The sequence below is a fragment of the Trichoplusia ni genome, chromosome 2 (assembly GCF_003590095.1).
Source record: "Trichoplusia ni isolate ovarian cell line Hi5 chromosome 2, tn1, whole genome shotgun sequence".
NCBI lineage: Eukaryota > Metazoa > Arthropoda > Insecta > Lepidoptera > Noctuidae > Trichoplusia > Trichoplusia ni.
The window spans coordinates 5,628,577-5,653,435 of record NC_039479.1 but is presented as its reverse complement, the minus strand read 5'-3'; the positions used below and the strand labels follow the sequence as shown (position 1 = coordinate 5,653,435).

The window sequence follows — 24,859 nt, the reverse complement described above, 5'->3', positions numbered from 1 at the left end:
CACAGATATCAATGAAGATGAGATTGCTAGGAAGCTAGAGGAAAAAAAACCTTATGTCGACGACACAGAAGCTACGACTGTTCCAATCAATCATTCAGAAGTGACTACAATAGACATTGAACTCTAAGCTGTCGACACTCCTATGGTTATTGTAAAAATATTTCAGTTACTTTATACCTACGTACATTGTAATATTTGTGATAGAAATCATAATCGCGTCCATGCGAGTAGATTTTATGAGGCGAAATCAAATAGAAACTTGTAATGAAAGATGTCGTGTGTTCATGTTTGGTATGGAAGACAAATACGTGGGTAATAAAATATTGAACATTTAGTTGTTAATGTCAGCGGAGATATCGTCGCCGTGTTAGGTGAAAATATTGATGGATGTGTGAATTGATCTCTCATCTCTCACAATTAACCAAACGGACACATGGACACATAGCACTCACTTAGTAATTACACACATGCCAGTATATAAACAAATATATTTAATGTTACAAGGTGTTTCTGTTAACTATCTAGTATACCTTAGATTTAAGGTGTACATCTATTGGTGACATAAAAATCTTCTCGAACATCAAGCAAACGCTTCAGATTAAGTTATTTGGCAAGCAATAAAGTTATGCTTTTTGTTTTTTTTTTTCTGATAATGTTTCAAAATGTACTAGTCAATCGTTTTATACTTAAGCATTACATAAAGCACAAATCCGCCACCGAGGTTCCCGTGGAGCTGCGCGGGCGCCTCCGCGCCGTGATGGCAATGTTCGCGCATCCTCACTCCCTGGAATATTTATTAGCAGGATCCGTCACGACGAGCTTTGTCCACACATTAGCAGTGTTAGCGCCCGGGACGGCTACCTGCGTGTTTGCCTAGACATAACCCCTCCGTATTTACCTAGATATCCACACATATCTGGTGTTTCGCTCAGTTTGTTGCAACACTCATTTGAGCAATGTATTGTTGACGTCGAAGGGAAATCTGCCTTCGTGTTTGCGTAATATACGAGGGAATGCCGATTGTACAAGATGCTTCAAACAAATAACATGTAAATGCAGCCATTCTGCACCATCTGAAGACGTTTTTACTCAGTATTATGACGGACGGTAGCTTTGATGATTTCGTTGCTTGGAAAACAAAATATGATTTTGAAGAATACGAGAATGTCGAGAGCAATGAGCTGAAACCCAACAAAGATGGCGAGACCTGCGCTTTGGCCGCTGAGGAAATGTGGCCGGTGTCACAATGTTGCCACATTAACTGCCGCAGTCGCATTAACATTAGCGGACATAAAATAACCGCCAATAAGCCGAAGCACGCATCAAAACGTCGACAAAGCAACAGGTTCTCGGCTCGACAAACACACACTGTTTACATTACGATCCTGGGGCTTCATTTAATAATTCTCGGGAACTAAAAGCCTTTGAACATTTCATCAGATGACCCTCGCTGTTTGCACACACTCCTGGCTCGAGATGCTAATGTGGACACAAGGACCTGTATCGCCGATCGGCCTCCGATGCGTTTATTGTTAGCCCTTCCAATGGCTATTTGGCTTCTTCTATTTCATTCCGATTCTCGATATACTTCGATATCTTGTGCAAACATGCCTCGGATTCTTTGTGTTTTCACGATGGACCTTTTTATTCGTCAAAAACTATGTAAACAGATTGAATCAAAAGAATTGACTCACGTGGCATTTAAAGCTCATTTGAATGTTTAAACAAAGACTTATTACGTGTATGTTACATACGAGCATACATAGGTACTCGAGTTACAGTACACAAACATACGCGGTTCGCATTAGGTAAGTGCAGCGTCGCATAATGCAGGCGTGCAGTAGCGTATCAGGAAGCTACGAGTGTCACACGAAACGACACAAGTATTTGAGCAAAACAAAAGGTGATAAGGAGAGGTAAATAACCCGGGCCATTGACGGCGTGACGGCGAGCGGCGCGCGCGCACTCACGCGGCCGCCGCGCGCCGCCGCGGCCCGCCACCGGCGCTAAACTCTCGTCCAACAGCTGTTTAACGCTTCACATACCACGCTGAAATATTTTCAGCGTCGACTATTTAGCGACCGACGGCTACAGAGTTGAATGGAGCCGTTGCGAACGCTGACCGATTCACTTCACAACATATTTTAGCCGGCGAGCTGGACTACCACGTCCATCGCAGTGTCCACGTCGGTCGCTACGTAAACATTTGTTGCAGCAGTGTCTAATAGATGCTCATTACAACCGTACCGAGGCTATTGAATTCTAAATCATTTGGCCTTTTAATATTATTCAAAATACCGCAACAGCGGTAAGTAGAAAGAGATCGCGTCGGTTATTGTAATGATAATTATTTTTAGAAAACAAAAACTAGAAAGCGGTCGCACGAAGATGTCTATCGGTTAATTATTGTCACCAAAATGGCGGCCGTTATTGTAAATGCCTTAAAAGGCGTAGTGACAAATCTTTGGGTTTCGTGTACGTTCCGTTTGATTGACGCGTGCCAGATTCCGCGGTAACATACCTTTATACATATTTATTTATGCGTAGAAAGCGCAAATAAAAACGAGTTCTTAACATTGCGATTGAGATAATGAATCGATGTTTACGGAGAGCCGCGGCGAGTGATCCGTCGCGGACGAGCGGCGGCCGTCGATTAATGTGCACAGAATCAAGCACTGTTAGCTATTAACACAATATTTGTTATTGGAAAATATCGAAATCGTTGAGACAATTTCGAAGCGTAGCATTGGGCCGGGGTCAAATATTGACAGTTCTCACGAGAGCCGTAGGACGCGGCGCTGGACAGCCGGCCGTATTCCTTCCGCTTTTCACACATATAGGTAATAATCGATCGCTTTTATTGCGCGGCGTGTGTAGGCGCGCCCGCTGGGTGACATTTCGAGGAACCTTAATGTGTAATGTCGTTTGCCGACGAATCGAACGCGAGACCGACGTTAAGTGGACCGACAAACTAGAGCGGAGCTTTACGCGTGATTTCATTGGAACACCCGTGTCTTACAATATTCCAGGCTTTTGTCATCGATTCATCTGTTGGCGATCAGTGACGCATCGCACCGTGAGAAATGTGAATATGTGAGGTAAACTTCGAAGCTCACCTTTATTTGCATTATCAACTTATTCCTTAACGCAGCAAACAGCCATCATCGGGTATAAAGTTCTTTGTGACGCTAACCGTGTTTGCTTTGACTCATTATTTTTAAAGGGAAGAGTCATTGATTCGCGAAAGTGACCCTGGGTCGCTTTTCCCGAGTGATGAGGTTAAACAAATTAATACACAAAGTGCGAAGGATTCCATGGCTTTTGGATAACAAGTTAACAAGAACGAAAGACAATTCAATCAATAATGCACAATCGTGACTATTCATTACTTCAAAACATAACAGGCAAGTAATTTAAGACTACGATGAAACACGAGGAATGCTAAAATAATTAATAAAACTAGGCTTACAATATTTATATTTGACTAATCATCTCAGTAAAACATGTCGTATTTACCAAAGCTGATCAATAGCGGCGCCAAACGGACGTGGCTTTGTATTTGAATAGAAGATGGCCGGCTCACATCACTTCCTTTCAGGAAATTGTCAGGTTATGCCTTTTATAGGCAGGCAAGTGACAGGTCATCTAATGAGCAAGGAACATGGGAATCTGAAGGGTTTGCACGTATTTGGATCGTTAGAAGATTACACGGGACGAAAGAGATGTGTAGCTAAAGAGATAAAGTGGTGAATAAAAATAAGAGTGGAAAGTTCAATAAAAATACTGAAAAGAGTTCTTATTTTAAGTTTTTGAAACATTGCTTATGTTTTGAAGTTGAAAAGATTTATAAGTTTGTAAATAATGAGAAGTTGATAGACCCTCAAGATTACAGATTTCAATTACGAAACAAGCACTTTAGACGACGTGCACTTATTAAGAACAGGGTACCTTTGACTGGCGCTTTCTTAGCAAGGCCTCTGCATGTTGTACCCATACAATGTGCCCGTGTACGTTAAAAACAGTCTCTTCTCATCAAGTTTTCCCTTCGCATGAAGTAAACTCTTTTAATTTACGAAAAGAGATACTAATAAAAACAATACATTTTAATCAAAAAGAAAATCAGCGTAAACGGTTTGTAAGTAGCTACCAGATCTAACAGTCCAACATAACCAGCACCTACATAACAGGGAAATCTCTCAGCATTGTCTATTTACATAGTTGCACATTTGGTAACACCAGATACGGCCCATACAATGGGCGCGTGATGGCAATAAAGTATATCGTTAAACCAAACCTAACCGAAGTTTAATTACCTAAGGTTTGCTGCGCTCGTAAACACTTGAGGAAACTTATGCCTGACCGCAGTTAGGTCACTTGTCTATATACTGGGGAAACGGATGCCTACATTGTCTGTGCTTAGGTGAATAATGTGAGTACGATTGAAATTGGGACGGCGGGCGTGAGAGAATACTAGAGTTTAATATGAATATTTTGCAAATTAATCAAAAGATGCGAAGCAATAATGCAAAATGAAAAAATATTTTGCAATCATAGTAAAACAAAAATTGCTCAATCCATAGGCTTATAACTTCAATGATCTGTCTAGTCATGAGATAGTATATATTATAACAAATAATTTAAAGCTCGTAAAGACTAATTATGAATTTACGATGTAATAAAGTTGTAACACCTAAACCAAAAACATTTTTTTTCCCTACAATTCTACTCCCTACAAAAACATCTGATTCACAATCAAATAAATTAAAAAAAAAACAAAACGATTCGCGGAACATCACTATAATTCAATACTATCATAAATCAATAAGGAAATTGATGTGTACCCCAGCTACAATCAATCTCTGTTACATGTGGTACCGAGTAGTGCTGTAGTGACACTTATCGACATTCTGACATCGTTTATATTGATACCGTTCTTGTATGAATACCGATCGATGTTTTTTCTCGATAGTTCACCGATCTTAGTAATGTGTTTACCGTTGAATAAGCGTATTTTGAATAATTAATCATTTTAGTACATACGTTCTTTATCAAATTGAAACGTTAAATGTCTTGTATATATTTCGTTACTGTATTATTTTTTTAATAATATAAACATTTGAGTTTTTATTACAATATTTTTTTTACCTAATGGCCATTATTTTTCTTTTTTACAGTTGTGAAACCAGGCTCTTTATTTAGGTTCTTTTTAACAAGATTTACTTTAAAAATTAAAATGCTTAGAAATTGTATCCCATGGAATTGAATTTGGCACAACTTAATTGTTTGTGTTAATGAATCGTTTCCTAGAGAGACGCCATTCGTAGAAATGTGTATGACGTCTAGGCTTACCTTGTGTTTTTAAGTTTGCCTCACCAAGGAACTTAAATATTTGTTCCGTCGGTTCATGTAAAATCATTGACATATGTGCAAAATTAAAAAGATCATCAAATGTCAGATCTGTTTTCAAAGCACAATTTTGATTGAAGGGATACTTAATTGATATGAAATATTATTCACTATTTTCAACCGACGTCAAATAAAAGGTTTTTTTTTTAATTATTTTGTAATCGATTTTGTTAAGTATTTTTATATTTGGTCTACTAAAGTTTGGGTCAGTCGTTTTTTATTTGAAGTATGTTGTGTTTTTTTTTGTAAATCAATTTTATCGTGCGTCAATACTACGAAAGTTCCGATATCCAGCGAATTTGGCAAAAAAGTTTCAGTCTCTCTTAAGCTAAAAGATCAAAGAGACAAACATACCTGTACCATAGACATAACTTATTACTTTTATTGTAAAAGAGGAACAAGTTATATCAGATCACATCCAAACTTCAATCCGTTAATAATCCAAATTCTTACAACTGTCCTCCAAACACATCAGAATATCGTTTGTATTCGTCACAAAAAATCAAATCCATTTTTTATTAAAACGGTCCTAAAGAGTCAGTCCATCAAAACAAACATGCATTTTAAAAATCAATAACGTGAACCCTTCCCGATAACGTTCAAATAAAAAGAAATAAAAAAAATCTCGGGTTCCAAAAGAATCATAATCGAATGCCCACAATCTGTCAACCATCATTGTATTATAATATTTGTATCGGACATACTTATCTCGATTTAATAAACGATAAAAATTCTGTATACTATGGTTATGAAATAATCGATACTTTTGCAACTCCAGAATTGGCGGTTTATTGACAATTTGTTTTCGAGTATCACCCCATTCGTAGATGAAAAGACGATTGATAAAGATTGACTATAAGCACAGGTAGAGAAGCCTCAAAGAACAGCGTCACGTGACAATGATACACCAAATCACAGATCCTGTCACTTCCTAATAAAACGCCGCACCCCGCTGCGCACGCGCAACCAATTTACAAACAATACGACGCAACTAAACACATTCGCGGCCGATTAATTCCTCATATTAAAACACAGTTTATAAGACAACGTTTATCGCTGCTATTTCAATCTCCTTTCATATATTAAAGTATTACTCATACAAATCAGATAATACCAAAATACGCATCGAACATAATAATTGATGATTTAATTCAAACGGTATGACATGAAAGTAAGATCGTGTCTTAAAAATACCAGGCTCGCATACTTGAAATAATTGATAAATCAATGCAGTTCTCAACGCGAGGGGCACTAAATCAAAAAGAATAAGTGACCGTCTATCATAACATTTTGACGTCGAGGAACATGCTCGATATTAAACTGTTCCCGCTAGATGGCGCGATAACGGCCTGTCAAACTCGCCTGTCATTAGCTTATTAATGGCCGCCGGACGCGTTTTGATAGAAGTTATTTAAGTTTTATTGGCCCTTTGATTTAACTCTGTAAACTAATTTGTTTTAAAGATATTGTTCGATAAATTAGTCAGTACAAAAGTAAATCAGAATTTTAACTTTCATTATGATAAATAAAATTTCGTTAATATCATTTCATATGGCGACGATTTAAATGATCCAATTAAAGTTGGCGACATTGAATGCGTAATAGCATATGCGCCAGTATTTCACAGAATACAATGGGTCACCCACGCAACGTCTGGCGTGAAACTTGCACATCCTCTTGCAATTTGAAACGATTTGCATATCTACACACGTCATTCGTGTCTAAAAATAACCTAAATTCAATTTATGTGTTTACAAAAAGTTAACAAACCAGACCGACTTAACACTTTCGCTATTATACTTCTTTTTTTCGAAGGCAACACTGTCTTATTTAGCTAAACATTCGGGAGGCAATGTGGTAAGTCAATATTTGGGCGAAGGACTTTTATCCTTTTTGGGTTGATATAAGATTGAAATTAGTTTTTCATTGGTGGAAGTTATATCATTTTGTTTGGGATGTCGCGGCCCCTTTGGACCACACACGGACGCAAGTCAACATCGGTCCCTAGAACAACACAATAGCACTTAGTATACTTTACAGGTAAACTAGTAGCTTTTGAAGGCACACGTCACTGTTAGTGCGCGCGCGCAGTTCAATAAGACGTCTCAGTCTTGAATAGACTGACACATTGGACATCATAGATTTGTCAGAAGCTTTCACAATTACTTTGAAGATTAATTCAAACGTCAACTTAGTCGTCAAGAGACAACTACATTTTACTGATAAGAATCATAGAGAACATAAAAGTTAACTCGAAACTTATTTAAAAAGCGGAAACACAATGAAGATAAAGCAATAAAAACAAAATATAAATACGTTTTTTATTGATAAATAAAAAAAGCAATAAATAACTTAAGCTACCTGAACACAGATAATCTTGACACCCAAATTAATAAATTGAATAAATTCAACTCATACTTCCGAACAACATGTAGATAAGACAAACCGGTTCACAAACGATTTAATTACAGTAACGAAAACAATAAAATTTATGATACGAGGTGGTGAGTAAGGGCGAGTGGGCGAAGCTGCGCCCGCGCCGGTAGCCAGACGAGACGAGCCGACGACACACGATGACATCCGACAACGAGACATATAACTCACGAGTATGAATTAAGTGCAAATGCACAAACAGACAATACGACTGTATCGCTAATGAGCAAATAAGATGTAACAACTGTTGACAAAAGGACCAAGTGGACCAAATGGATTTTAATCTCCTATCAATTTTTACTAACCCAATAGAAGGAAAAAACAACTACTGCTGATGGTAATGATGTATCAGGATCAAAAGAACCAGTTTTGTCACGCAACGTTGTTGTCTCCAAATAAAGAAACAACAAATTGTTGGTCCTTTTAACTGAACTGCAGTTATTGAGAATTTTGTAGATTAATTAGCTTCAAGTAGTCCTATAGGTACATGTCTACCATTGTGTTATTACTTACTGTCTTATGGATTAATAAAGTCTTAAATTGTAGACCCTGTAATGTTAGTGAACTATAATGTCGATCAAACTTTACCTATATAAAAACAAGTTGGTTGTCAAAGACAAGAATTTTGCTATTAAACCTTAACCTTTTTACTTGTTAAACGAAACAATATTAACAAATCATAAAGTATAAAGGTACTTGCAGTTCTGAAAGCTAAGTGATTATATTTATCCCTCAGCCTCAGCTGCGCAGTGTCACCGGCGCACGCGCATCGCGTCGGGGGTGAAGCGACAGGAAGGGGCGTGGTCACCGCACATTAGCGAGTGTTCGGGGAACACGCCGGGCCCACTCCCAATATCATAAGGACATTAATAACTTACGTCATATTTAACGACGAAAAATGCTATAATTGGCACTTAAATAGAAGCAGCGCCATTATCGAAACGGTTGATTAGGAGATTTGTACGTAAATCATAATTTTGAGACATCTTTCTTAAGATAAACAGAATGCACTAAGACGTCTTCATTTAGATAAGCTTTCACTAAATGCTATTTCATAAAACAACAATAACTTGGATTTATTGACTTATTCAAAGTTAACTTGAAATGTTCATTAATTTCGGTTAAAACGTCTGCGTTGTTCGTTGATCAAACAGATCAACAAGCTACCACAGTTACGGACCACACGTGGCCGGCCAATTATGTGACAGCGTGGTCGAAGAGCTCGAGAGCGTAAACAGAGCGGGGGCGATCCGTAACACGGTAGTGATGACCCTCCGACGTGGTCCTCAGGGAGAGCGAGGTGGGAGGGATCCGGTATCAACGGTGATCACACGTTTTCCAAAATCAAGTGCAATCTACACTTTAAAAGCCAAAAGGACCAGAACAAACAACAGCAAAATCACTTCGGAGCTAGCAAGTTTGCTGCTCATTTTGATCCTTTTGAAACTGAAGTTTACATTTTTTCTTTACCATATGATCAACACGGCAAATGGGGATCATTTGAGGATTATTTGCCGTTAACAAAAGTGATAGCAGTTGAAACAAGGCATCGTAATAATTCTGATTATAACTGGTAATACCAATCTAAGAATAGAAGCAATTAAATAAGCCGTAAATATTCATGACGGAAAAACATCTAAAAACAGTTAACAACATCACCTTTGCATAACAATGGATCAGTAATTTTAAATGATTTTAATTAAAATTTACAGTTAAAAAAAAAAGAAAATGGAAAGTTTTATCTGATAGTGACATTATAATAATTGTATGCATACATAGACTTCGAGTGCTCACTTGTGGGTGCTTATTAACAAATAGAAGAGGTCGCAAGAGACACGGGTCCCGTAGGACCACCGGTGTTACCATCAGCAAGTCAAATGGAGCGAGAAATACGCGACGTCATTATAGGGTTGGATCTACTTAGAGCGTTAGGACCGCGGTGTATAGCTGGTCCTTTGTCGCCTTTGTTTATTACTTGTGATTTTGTGAAGTTAATTAATGTAGTAATTTATAAAAAAATGAAAATTTTTCATTAATAATAACCACCTACATTTATGTAATAACTAGCTGTTGCCCGTGGCTAGAAGATGGTTTTTCACATTTTTCATTGTATCTTCGCTCTTTTTAGTCGCAGCGTGATGGTTTATAGCCTAAAGCCTTTCTCGATGAATGGTCTATTCAACACAAAAATAATTTTTCAATTCGGACCTGTAGTTTCTGAAATTAGCGCGTTCAAACTAACAACTCTTCAGCTTTATATATTAGTATAGATAAGGTTTAGGTAAATATTTAAATATCAATAATAGCTGTACACTAAATTACGCACACATTAAGCATTTAATTGTAATATTTAAGAAACATTATTAGTTCAATCAAACGCTTCGGTAAAAGCTTTCGGAGTTCTCACAAACATAGCTTAGCTTTGTGTTTGTAGAGGATTACAAGCTTGACGGAGGCGCTTGCTGCGTAGCTACTGAATTTATACAGTGAGTCGACAATCGAGACACAATTCATTTTCCAACGCTAATACACGTCTTAAATATAAAAAACCACGTACAAGTAATACCTACATACCCGCAGTAGCCACACAACGTTTGCAACTAAAATACATATTTCTCTCACTAAAACTTAGTTAATCCATTTGTATGCAAATTAACGCTAAAGAAATGCCTTCATTGTTCGTATGTAGGTAGGTGTAGAATAAAGTTCAACATTCAAGCTTTGACGAACAAACGCCTAATTCAATTCAACGCAAAAAGGTACCCCAAAACAAAGCAACGAGTGCTAAACGAGTGTTTTATGTGCCATTCGCAGGCGGGCGGGCCGCGCTGGCCGGCGGCGGCCGCTGCCCGCTGCCCACGACGCGGATCGATACTTATTTGCATACACGATAAAAGAGACCAGTCAACATGCATGATATATTAAAATCACGTCTCCGGAACAATTAACAGAAACGAGCGAGCGATCAAATAATAAAAAGTGCCTTTGTCATTACAAACAGTCGAGGCGACGAACATTCTTAGAAACACCATAACACCAAGAATAATAATAACTCAGTATAGATGAATCGGTTTTCAGACGTTAACCAATCGGACGGCGCGCGCGCAAATCGCCAATATGGCGGATATAATAATTACTTACTTACTATATTGTGTAATATTGTTCAAACAGCGACTGTGACGGTATCTCAAACTTGAGGACATCACATTATTGGTAATGAAGTCTGACCACGTATACGGGCCTGTTAACAATGTTTATAATTCGTAAAGCTGCTTTTGTCTTGGACGGGGCGATGATTCATTATTGAATGACATTTTCTTAATATTTTCCTTAAATCAGCCTTCATTGTCGTGCATCTTCCTTATCCACCTTGCACAGTGATTACATTACTATAATTTGTTCATCCTCATGGCTCATTGTACAACATCAATTTGTTTCAATAATTAGCAACCAACAGTAGGTGTACAGATTAACAACTTCATTACATTAAATTAGCATAGATGACTCTACAAAAGATTGAGCAATATAAACCCAGTTGACAGATAGTTGCTAGAATTGAACATCTGAAAAATCATGATTTGTATAAATTTTCCAGTCGTCAGTCACAAGCGCGGACACAATAAAATTAGATACGTTCGAGCAATCAATGCGGAATGACGCAGATATAGTAAATCACAATAATATCACGAGTAGGTATCTATTCAAACATTGTTGAGCATTCGAAAACAATTTTCCGTCGCGGAGAACGAGCACAAGTCAACCTCAAAACATCAGAGGGGACAAAAAGCCGAGACGAGACACATCACCTCCAACCTCCGATTGAGAAACCCAATTTGAATAACAATCAATAAATTAATGTACAACCGTAATTTATTCATAAGCGGAGTCTGTGACACACCGGCGCGACGAGCGCTGAATCCAAATGAAATTTTATAAGAAACGCTCCTTTTCAACGGCCCATTATGGACAGAATGTAATACTTTTCTTAACGTATCATCATTATCGGTCCGCATAACAATGCTCCTTTGAGTGCGAGTGTCGTTTAAGTGGACTAATCTCTTTACACGTAAAAACTGACGGCACCGAATGAGTTTCTCGTGTTGGAATAATTAGTCTGCAATTGAAAGCGTGCTTTATTTCAAGAGACCGGACAAAACGGACATGACACGGTTGGCCAACGGTAAAACACTTTCACGAATACAATGATAATTATTACAAAAGAGTATGATTCCGAAACGGCCGAGCCTGTACGCAACGCCGTTTTTAGAATATGAAAAGAAAATATTTAAATAATGTCGCGTAGGCAGCGCCATAAATAGCGGCTCGTTAATTACTGACTGTAATCACATTTCGCCAAACGCGTTACAACACATATGTCCCATCCCTTCGCTGTTCTATATTTAAACATTATTAAGGCGGGAGCTCGGCACGCTCCCTACTTCGATGGAATCGAAAATAATTTATGAAACTTGGAGGCGCTTACAAAGTGTTACCTAATGCATAATTGTCTGCCAACATAAATAGAATATTGTCATTAACAACAACCTAAACTGACGAAGCAGCGAAATAAACACAATAACTAATTTCAAATACTTATTATGTGTAAAACGCAACTAGTAAAATAGCGATTACCACAAGAATTTATCATGTACCAAGAGCATCAACAGTAACTAAAGCCACAAATGTATGAAATTGAGGACAACCGACAAAAAACCCTTAAAATGCGTTACCAGTGTATAGCAAAAACACATAATAAGATTAGTATTAAAACCTGCTTTAAATGTACACGTACACTGTACATTCATTATCATCATACTGATTCATTACTTTCTAGGCGTAGTGACGAGTCATACAGCAAATATTTTGGGATCAAATTCGCACCTCACGATTTGTTCACTATTTTAACTATAAACCCAACAAAAAACGCAAGTCAGTTAGTCCACATAAAAACCGACACAATCATGGCATACCATTGAAGAAAAACCTAAAATAGTTATGAGAATGAATTAGTTTGGAATTATAACTAAATAGAGTTGCGCAGGGGCATCGAGTTAGATTCGCGTGCAGTCACGAGCGCCGACGGCGACAGGCGTGCTCGAAGCCGATGGATCCACATCTTAGTAGTCATTTGAACATAATCATCTCAATTTTACAACATCTAACAAAATACTTTTGCGAAGATGTGCGAAAACCGTTTCGAATAGAATTAGCATGTAATAACAATAGACGCGAACTTAGCCATGCTATAGGAATGCCGATAAAATGTGACTAATCTTTACAACGAACAGGTTTTTTTGTTAGTGTCGGAAAATGGTATTTCCATCGGCATTTATGTGTTTTTCATTGATACGGGGACGGTATTTGTGACACTTAAATATAGCCAATTTACACTTACAGGCTACAGCTAAATTCAGCGTCTAGGAATCACTGCTATGAAACTTTAAGATTAAACTAAAAAAGAGGAATATCCCAAATTACTTCTTTTGAGAATCTATATCTTAGTCTCTCAAAGTTAATAAACATACACAATATAGATGTTCAATATGTCTGCATTGTTCATGATCACAAGCATAAGATTAAGAGACTTTGATAAGTGCTAATTGTAATATCGGGATTATTTATTCTTGTACCCAAGTTTGCGTGTCCAAATCATTGCTTGAGGGGAACAGTAGCCAGGTTCGTGGTTCCAAATTGACGCCTGTCAGAACCGCATCAGGACCAGCTGATCTCGCTCCGATTAAATTCGATTCTAAATTGTGGGAATCGATTATATTTCGGTCCTTAGCCTGGGAAGAGGATTTGGCAAGTGATTTTTTGCTTGCCAATTTTAGAAGATCACTAGATGATTGGGAAATCTTATTAAAGGCCAATTTTAAACTGGAATACAGGCTGTATTGATAGCTATTATACTACCAGTTGACACAATGTTAAAGTGTTTTTTGTTAGTCAAGGCTACGACCCAAGTCAAACGGTTACTATAATAAATTGAAACAAAAGTAAGGAGTGCACTTGGCTTTTTAACACTAATTTTCTCATACTTAAAACGCATCATAAATAAAACTATCTGATAAGGAAGCAGATTAGTAATTTCTTGGTACGTATAGCAAAGCTCGATATGCAGTGATCAAGCCGTGTGCAGTTCTGGCTAATTGCAAGCTTTCCCGCCATCGCTGCATCATTTCAAGATGGCGGCCGGCGTTGGAGTGCGATTTCACGTCATTAAGACTAGTTATCGCGCGACCTGCCCGCAATCCTCTAATTATCCGCTACCGTTGCCTCCCAACGCAATTCATATAATATTGGATATTATAAACTGGAAATATAATTCAAATGATCGACTTCGAGTTACATGTGGCGTAAAATGGGCGTAAACTAGAACAATAATTGCTTTCTAATATATGAGAAGCGTACCGAGTTAGTTGATTGCTGTCTACTTTCATCACAATATTTATATTGAAATTGCCTCTTAAAAGGAAATATCCATACGGTGGCAATAAATGACTGGAATTACTTTGACGTTCCATGAAAATAAACTTGTATAACCTACATTGAGTTGAAATTCTGACATTAAATTTAATTGTCTCACTGCAGATGCCTCAAAGGACATGAAAATCAAAGTAAGTGATATGGGAATTATAAAACAGTTTCAACTGCTATAAATTGAAGCACAGTTGAACGCGCGGTAGCGTGCGCTCGCGCACCGCCGCGCCCCCCCCCCCCCCCCCGCCCCGCGCGTGTCTCGACCGATCCAGATACGTAATTACTATAATCTGTAATCAAAGTGCCCGCTATTAAACAGTAGCAACACTTCTCGATATGAACACAACTTCTATGGAGTCGCCAATAGACAATATTATTTAGGACATAGTTTTATAAAATATGAAGAACTAGCTGTTGCCCGCGACGTCGTCTGCGTGGTTAGAAGATATAAGTTATGATTTATACCTGCCCTGTTTTCCACATTTTCCATTGTATCTTCGCTTCTATTAGTCGCAGCGTGATGGTATATAGCCTAAAACCTTCCTCGATGAATGGTCTATTCAACACAAAAACATTTTTTCAATTTGAACCAGTAGTTCCTGAGATTAGCGTGTTCAAACAAACAAACAAACTTTTCAGCTTTATATATAAGTATAGATATGAAGCCTCAGCCGCTTTATAGATTTTCAGGTTATGGCTATAAGAAAATGGCCAATCAGATATTAATTTAACACCCGCTAACAAATTCTTAGACGATCATTTTTGAGGACATGAATACAGATTAAAATGACTTTTATCATATTTTACTAAATATTTATTTTAAAGTAAATAGCTCCTGATAATTTCGTAACATGTAAAATGTTCTATAATTTCTCAGAAGTTGTGAGTTTGTTGTCCTTTTCGATAACATGATAAGAGGTTGTGATAAAATTCTGAATAATAATCCGAAAGCTTATTGTAAAGTTTTCCATGCGTTTTCAAGTACTAAAACGATCAACGGTACAGATAACAAATACTTTTCTGTTAATATTTTTGAGACGAATGAAATTTATTGCCGTTGCATAGTTTCCGTGTCCCTGTTAAAAGGACCAAGTCGCTGCAGAGGTTCCTACGTTTAGATTTTGATTGTTGCATCTTCAAGTATAGGAAACGTATCATTAGTGCTACGATACACATAATTATTCCGAGAATCGGGATCGACTATCCCGGTAACTACAGTCCGCAGTGGCGTGTGATGCCCGTGAGAAATTGTGCGATATCTCCTACCTGATTGACGGCAGATCACTTTAAACCGTCGTTGTTATGTTTGATTACTGAAATTATACTAGACTAAATTATTAATGATGTTTTGGCTGCAAAAACTCAAAGGACCAAATCGCCAATGTAAATAAACAGTGCAGAACGAAGGACCAATTTTTCAATCGTCGAAACTTTATATTTTAATACTATAAATAGGTAATGATAGTAACCAGTTTGAAATAATAAAGCATTTTTTGTGTTAACGACATTAAAATAAAATTATGAAGACATTTTTTATAGCGGGCCGTGATTGGACAATTAATCACGTCGATTACGCATGCGCCACATCACTAACGCCGCGCGTTTATAGAGACAGCTACTTGAAAAGAAACATTCGGCCATTGAATAGCTTTTGTGAGGATCGCTTAATGCTTTTATGCGCGTTAATTAATTATATTTATTGCGGTCGCAGCTTTTTGTCGCGTTTGTTTGTTACTATGACATTTTTATTCTGTTTGATGCTTGGATTTATTATTCGTACAGTGAGTCGGGTAGATGAAATGACATTTTGCAACGGTTTAACGTTGTTTTGAGGCAGAGTAAATGGAATGAGATAATTGTTTTTGATAAATTAGTACTGAAGAAATGTAATTAAAGTTGTTTTATTAAATCAAGTTTGTAATGCTGCCTTTATTTCAAAGTGACCACATAATTATTGTTCTAGTTTCAGGGATAGCCACTAAAACAATCAGTGTTGCCCACTCTAATAAAACTAACAGATTAACAAACAAGAGAACGTATTAATCGCTTCGTGGGCGTGGAGGGGAGATCAAAGTGCGCACGCGTCGGTTACAGCGCGACTGTTTATAAACAACATGATACTGAGCTCGCTCATATTTGTTAATCCAATTAAAATACTGCTTTTGTATCTTATTTAGATACGTTTATTTCTTAGATTGAATGCGAAACTTCCAATTTGACTTTGGTCCAATGTCCATATTATTATGTCCATTTTAGTTTTTCTCTCAATGTTTTTTATTGCTTAATTCAAGCATTTCAGCCGGCTAATGAACGGACTGAGTACACAAAAAATCGAATCTAATACATTGAAGCAAATGACGACGGAGCTTCTGTGAATATTTTCATCTCTAGATATTCAAATTATAAAATTAACACTTAACTTCAAGAGATACTTAAAGTAATACGATTAAATATACCTAAAAAGTATGAATTATTCCATTGACATTACTACCTATACTTTTAAACGGTAAGTATCTATTTAAATATACTGTTAGATGCGAGAAGATTGTGGTTAAGTGTAGGTACCATGCTTGAACGCAAAACTCTAATAGCTCTTTATACTTTTAATATAACAAAAGACTGTTAAGTTATTAACATTACCATTGCTATAAATTATAATAAACATAATTATCATAAACAATATTTATAGAAGAGACAAAGATCAAGATTCGTTGAGTGATGTAGGCTGACGTCAAGGAAACAGCCATGCTCTTTTGTTTTTGAATAGTGTTTTTATACGGCAAAGGCTTACTGGTTCTTATTGCACTGTGTTGAGGTCCAATGGTGGATTATGGGAAATGTAGATTAATCAAAGTGTTTGGAGTTTTTTTTTTAAATTAGAACTGGCACTTCAGACATTATTTTACCGTTAGCGTTTTTTTTACGGTCTGTAAAATAATACAATGTATTTTTTTTACTTTAGCTTCTTTTTTCTGAAATGAAATTTCTGAATATTTGGTGATAAGTAACATAGTGATTCGTTGGCAGTACATTTTATAACATAAGCAGCGTTTCAAGAGAATCATCATTGAAATGAATATAAGAAATTAATCTATAAACACTCTCCATTCAAAAGCTTGTAATCTTATTTCTGTACTATGTAGGAACGCAGTAGCGTTGTAAATAACGAAAAGCGATTCTACTATTTTGGGCAAATAGCGAAACGCTTACATACCAAAGTGTACAAATAGGTATATTTCCTTATAGCGCAACAAAAATATAAGTGCATGTACCTAATAAAACTAACTCGGCGTATGAGCAATAAATGATCATTTTATTGACCGTAGCCGGCAGTTATAAGTGGACGCCATTGGTGAATCGTCGCGCTCGTAAAATTGTCAAACATGAATTGCTGTTAGTCACAGTTGAATAGAACGCGTAAAACCTCGGGAGTTTAAGGTCAACCCCCCATAGATGGCGTTGGTTAACCGGGGACTTAAAACGGACTAAACGCGTAATATCAATAGTTAAGAGCAAACACAAGCCTGACTTGTTAAATTCTTTTGTGTAATGTATTAAATTACGCACATGCTGTGAATGCGTAGGATATGTGCGAGATTACTGAAATTGTAGTGTGATAATTATACAGGCTCTTCGATTACAATGAACTGGGTTTCTTCAGTGTAATCATAAATTGCAGTCGTAAAGAATTGAAGTGGTCCTTTGGACCAGTGATTATGGACTTCATATGCTTGTGCCTTTGTTGAACAAATAAAAGAGCTTACAGAACGAATGTGCATTACTTTGTGCCTAGCCTTTTCCCAACTATGTTGGGGTCGGCTTCAAGTCTAAGTCTCCAGACTCAGCTAAGCACCAATGTTTTACAGGGAGCGACTGCCTATCTGACCTCCTCAACACAGTTACCTGGTCAACACGATACCCCTTTGTTAGGCAGGTCGTCAGATTTTCAAGTTTCTGACTACCTGTAACGACTATCAAAGATGAAGGTATAACAGCCGGGACTCACAGTTTAACGAGCCTTCCGAAACACAGAGGGACTTGTTTTGACAAAGATCACCCATCTACGGACCAAACGCGTCAAGTGTAGCTTAACCTGTGATCGATTCACTTATGCGGTTAAACCTTAGCCACGAGCTCCTCATTTTGTCCTGTCATTACTTTACTGTAATAACTAAAACAGGGATTTATCCTCTGAAAGCCGATATGCAAGTTACTTCTTTAAAGTACATTACATTTTTAAACTCCCTGTGCAAGAACAATAGCTAGTTAGTGTATCTTGTATCCCTCACCTCAAATTTGAAGAAATAAGACCCGCGTTTCGGAGCACTTATCCAAAATTAAAGAAAGAATTATTTATCCCCGAGGAAAAATACACCTGCCTCGGCAGACTGTTCTGCGCATCAGTTTTATTTCCCCGAACGTTTTACTGGCCGAAAAGACTACCCTAATTTGGTCCTTGAAGAGCCTTTTATTTTCCCCTCCGTATCTTAGGACCGGCAGTAAACAGAGGGTGAGGGTAGGTCAAGTTATATTTTGTAAGTGTTAACAGTACGTTTTAGTGCTAGTAAATAATTAAACCGCCTAATTTGATGCGAAGGAAAATTTTCTCTTGAGTAGTTTATGTGGGTTACGAATGACGGCACGCGCTTTAATAGTGGACGGTAAGGTGTTCAATTAAACGTAAGCTTATACAGTGGATACGGTAATTAAATAAAGAGAAATAATTCATATTGTCACTTGACAAGGACAATTGAAATTTTGGTGGTTTAGTACACCCCCTTTTCGTGTTCCACTGAGCAACATCAATATGACATTTTGTACAGTTATTATCACAAGTGAATGTGGATTTTTAGAATTTAATCTTGCCGTTTTATTATCACAAAATAGTAACAATAACGTTACAATTACAAAGTCAGTACCCCTTATGATAATACTTTTTTCATATTCAATGTAAAAAACGTCTTTAGTGTCAAACTGACAATTCCAAAGAAAACATTCATCCTTGAATGTTTTAACGCAAACAAAGCAGTTTCTGGCCCTTGCTTGTCAATATTAATATTATTGATTACAAATCACCGCCTATCGAGTTTCACAAGAAGTCTTGGCCGAAGCCGTACAGCCGCTAATGCGATTTAATCAGCGAGGTATGGTATCAAAACCTTCGTGGTTTAATCTTTACATATTACGGTTACTTTCTTACAAAATAATAATAAACTTTACTACAAATTACAATACGGCAATTCGCACTTGTGCACAGCATTAAATTATCTGTCAATAGGTATTTTATAAGGTAAAAGAAAAGCCAAAAGGAAAAGTTTTGTAGTAAAACTTTTAGTATGATGTTACGTATCGCGTAAGAACTTGACAGTAATACATTTTTCACATCACTTTTTCTTAATGAGTAAGTAGGTGGCCGAATTAAAACCTACTCAATATAGTCTTAAATTGTACCTTAGTATATAATGCCGATGCCCATATAAGAATCCCAATCGGAAACGAATCGTTATATCATAAGTACGATGTATCGATTGTTTCGCTTTCCACCCAATCGATTAAGACTTAGGAGCATCGGGTTACTCAACACGAGGGAAAGGGACTTAATAAGACGTTGCCGTGATTGTCTACACTTATATTATAAGACTGAAGAGTTTGTTTGATTGAACGAGCTAATCACGGGAACTAATGTTTGAGTGTTAGATTGGCCATTTATTGATAGCTATTAGATGTATACCATGACATTATTTTTAATAGGAGCAGAGTAGCAGTGAAATATGTCACAAAAAAAGGGGAGAAGTTTCTGTTGCTCTGAACCAATCTGAATTTAAAATTTCTTAGGCGTGTATAGACGCTATAATGGAGATTCTTATGTATTAGCAAACTTATCACAAAACTATAATATAATCAACTAAGAACCTCCTGTTTTTAAGTTTTGCGTAAAATACGTGTTTCCTGTCTATTCGTATTTGATCACTGTCTTTCCATTTAAATGAATGACCACAAATGTCAAATCAATCACCGTACCAAAGGTTATTCATGTCTCTCGACAATATAATATATATTTATTTTAAATATTAACATTTCTTTTTACTGTTAAGTCCTGCAAAATATCTGCAGGCAAAGGAACCTCATAATATGTCGAAAATTAAAATAACTTAAAGGGAACGATTACTATTGCGAGTCGTGACCGCTTGAGCTGCGCTCGCGCATGCCGCTGTATCAATCATCCCCACTCCGCCCACCGAACTAAGATCGTGTATCTTCGTGTTACTTCGGATAACTTACATTAAACATAATTTAAATTGTCTTATGGATTACTTATTTTTACTACGTTACTCCTAATTAATACCAATCAATTCTAATCATTTAATTTAAGTAGTTTTCACTGTTTTTTAGTTACCTTGACAAAATACCATAAGATAAAGAAATTAATTCACGACTATAATTAGTAATTAAAATCTCGAGTAGGTAATTGAAATAAACAATGAATTATTTTTTTACTTATTTTCTTTAAAAATAAGACTTGAACCTTAAAGCTTTTATCCTGAACAATTAATTACGAACCGGCAACATGATTAGTGTAAACTTTTAGTACAGTTACTTCAGTGTTTAACTCAAGCGTATAAAGCTTAGTTTTTGATGATACTGCTTGAACCTAACGCAGTCATGAACATAATTCATCATAATGTTAAACCGTGTGGTATTACAAATGCACAGGGCCTACCTCGATATCTAAGACATGCAGTGCGGAACAGAGACGGCTCGCTACATGTCCTGATCGGCGTCGCTTTTCAACAGCTGCAACAGTTTCACTTTGGACTTGGTGATAGGGCTCCAGAAGAATTTGTTCGGTGCATAAGACGTTAGACTGGGTAGGCAATAGTAGTACCGATAACTTAATCCTCTCCTAAAAACTGACAACATCATTTTGTATTGTTATTTGAATTAAGGGTAACTGCTTCCATAAGTAAAACTGACTTAGGACAGAGGGTTGTCATCTTTTTTGTCTTAGTTAAGATTCTTTCAGGGAGTGTCCTAGGAAGCTTCAGTTACAGTCAGGTTTGAAAAAAAAAAATGTTAGGCGCCCACTCTGCACGTTCTGCGCGCTGGTATGATAAGAAATAACTGTTAACAGAGCCGGGTTCTGGGCTCTAAAATGTCGGGCTAGCAATTTTGGCTACACCTATTACTAAAGGCTAATTTGTAACTGAATTGTTGACAATAAACATCCTGTTAGACCATGGGGCCTACCACCACTTCCTAACGACGTAGAAAAGATGTCACTCTACACTGTGTAGTACGTTGCCACGCTTCCACTACTGCACTGGTAGGCCCCTTGTTTTCTCTTTTAGTCGTCAAGACATGCTGGGCCGGGCTATCAAACTCCTTAAACGATAAAATTGAAGATTTAAGTCTCCAAACACACAAACTCAAGACAGAAGAACTAAACAGTAATACAGACAATAATACCCACCTTTCCACACAATTAGCATTCATTATAACAGTCTAGGCTCAACATGCACGCGCGACATTTTAATTAAGGACAGCCGTGCACTGATTCAATATCGGAACGCGATTATAATCGTATGACTTCGCGAAGACCCACAACGGCTGATAGGTATACCGGTCTCGCCTTACATAACACTGTTTGTTATTACTAACATCACTGTTGATCAAAATAATATTAGTTTTTTAGTGAAAGGCTTTTAATGATTAATGTTGAGCGGAGGAATTCGTGTCGCCCGCCATGTTTATCGACCTTTGTTTAAACAGTTCGACGCATTAGGTCTTGTAAAATAAACAGCTTTGGTCCATCGTTGTCGTGTGCATTTCAATTTCTGCATCACTCTTAATAAGTACTAGAATTGACAGACTGGCTTGAGATTGTGTACTCAATTGCATTTTTTATATAATAGAGAATAAATGACAGTAGAAAAAACACAAAATTAAGAAGATATATCATCATACATGGACATGTTAATACATTACACAAGACTAAATTATTATTTTTCTTTAAGGTAAACACAATGCGTCACATTTATTGTTTTAGATGGCTGCCTTTATTACTGCATGTTGGCACGTAAACATCACTCTAATAAATTCGTATGAGTAACCATAACCTGTATTATGACCTATTAAAGCACTTCTGTTGACATTGCGGAAGCGTGACAGCGATACACTGCGCATAGCTGCATCCTGCTTCCACAACAGCTACAGTCTTACTACATCTCATAATTCGCACAGATGTAATGTATGTATCATATGAAATATCGTCATTTTCTCAGAACTATCGATGAGATGGTACACTTTATGATACAAATTGTATTATTAACAAAACAAATAGATACAATGTGTCGCTCGAATAAATTTTATCGCTCGCCTCAACTTTATAGTTATTAGTTCTAGAAATAATGTACTACATATGACATAGTTTCTTCATAGAACATAGGTGTAATGAGTAATAGATCAAATCTCGTTATCCAAAAGTCGAACTAGTTAAAGACATCATCTGCCTAGCCTTTTCCCAACTATGTTGGGGTCGGCTACCAGTCCAACCGGTTTCAGCTAAGTACCAGTGTTTTACAAGGAGCGACTGCCTATCTGACCTCTTCAACCCAGTTACCTGGGTAACACGATACCCCTTGGTTAGACTGGCTGTCAGACTTTTCAACTAGTTAAAGACATGCAAAGGAAACTAATGGCAGTGTTCTGATGATCGCTTATGTCTAAAATGACAGTGAATGAAACTTAATCGTTACGTCACGATTTTGTATGAATTTTATGAAATTGTATGTCACTAGTTCCCCCTCCTAAACTTTAAAGCGGTTCATCTTTGATATTTTTTCGTGTTCAGAAACAACCAAAAATACTTGTCCAATATTTTTTAATTACCGAACTGAAGGACTGAATACATTTTGACTTTAAACAGTCAACATCCCTATTATAAATCAATCGGCAAGTGACATACATGCGCTATGAATTTACTTGAAGTTCTATGCAAAGGAAAGCTTAGTAGAAAGTCAGTAAATGAATATTAGCAATTTCACGACGACATTATTTGAATGAAATGCGTCTGAACGCGCCGCTCTATCATCTATCGGTACTTATGACTATGCAAATGAGAGGTTACAAACGTAATGACAGACAAACATACACGATCAATGAAATTATGATTAGATGACTAACACGCCGACGAGGAAGAAGAAATATGATAAATAGGCGCAGGGAATTGACTATGGTAATTCATAAAAAAAATACATTAGATAGGAAATTGAAAAAAACACTCTCGTAGTTAGGATTTTCTTCTAAAGACTAGGACGGACACATTCGTGAATCACCAAATGATTGTCCTATGCAGGGATCAAACCCTTCTCACGTCTTGTACTGTGTGTTTACAGTTTTCACTGCTAGACTTCCCGTCAAGCCATTTGATTCGTTTTTAATCAACGATGAGATAAGAACAATGATCCCTCACTTGCCAATCGATTTCATCAATAAATTCGTTATAAACCACAAAACCGTTAACCAACATAAGTGTGTAATAATCAACGATATTAATAGGAATGCGATATTAACCAATAGGGAAGGTATTATGAAATAAATTGTTTCTGTGACTGCCACTATGCGGGCGCCCGCGCACACAACACCAAGCAGCTAGAACGTCGAATGACACAAGTTCTGCATTCCAAAATAGTATCTAAACTTATCGCAATAAACACCAATTTAAAACAGCACAATTTAATAATGTTATAAACAAAAATGATTTATAATAGCACCTATAATTTAATAGTTAATAGAAAAATACTCGGCGATAACGCTTGCTAAGAATTGCTATGGGTTTATTTATACTACGTATGTTGTGACTTACTTACATAGCGAATTATATTAAACATGACAAATTAACGTTTCTTTTTTGCACTTTTAGGTAAACATTAATTTGACATGTTGCTCACTACCTGAGGTATATAAAAACAGTACATACATTGAGTGTGATTCCAATTCTTTCTTTAAGAGCCAGACCAGCAATCTGGAGAAAAAGAAAAACAGAATGTATCAACTGCTTATTTACTCCAAAAATATATATTGTAATTACAGTAACTGTTCTTTAAAATAACATTATGTAACATAATATTAATTTATTCCTATTGGTAATGTGATTCAGCTTTATTCATCATTTGATCTTCCTAATTTCCCTCCAATACTTATCAGCGTAATAAACATAATTTTGAAAAAGGAATCTATTTAATTTTAAAAAAAGCAACAAGAAGGTATCAACAAACAAGGTCAAACATTCTACAAACTATCCCATTTATCAATTGAAAAAAAAAGTTACATAAAGTGCAAGCATTAAAAGAAACTTAAGCACAAATCGAAAGAGTATGGTTAACTCTACCAAGAATTGATTGGTTGGTGTTAATAACACGCGAATTGATGCTGCCTCACAGATAGGAAGATATTGTTAGTATTGTAATAGACGTGTATTGAGAACACTCAAGGAAGGTCATCACCTCGTGTGGTTAGAGGGAAAGCTCGGATTTTTTTA

General features: G+C 36.8%; 1 protein-coding gene across 2 annotated transcripts in view; it reads right to left on the bottom strand.

The window, feature by feature from the left end:
- The window catches only part of LOC113504795 (protein dead ringer), a 102,796-nt gene that overhangs the window by 71,221 nt on the left and 6,716 nt on the right, over window positions 1-24,859 (bottom strand). The window contains exon 2 of one of the 2 annotated variants that reach the window (XM_026887243.1): window positions 24,299-24,343. The exons of the other annotated variant lie outside the window; for it this stretch is intronic. Within the exon in view, the coding sequence (XP_026743044.1) occupies window positions 24,299-24,343 (45 nt within the window). The remainder of the gene's footprint in view (window positions 1-24,298; window positions 24,344-24,859) is intronic. 2 annotated transcript variants of the gene reach the window in all.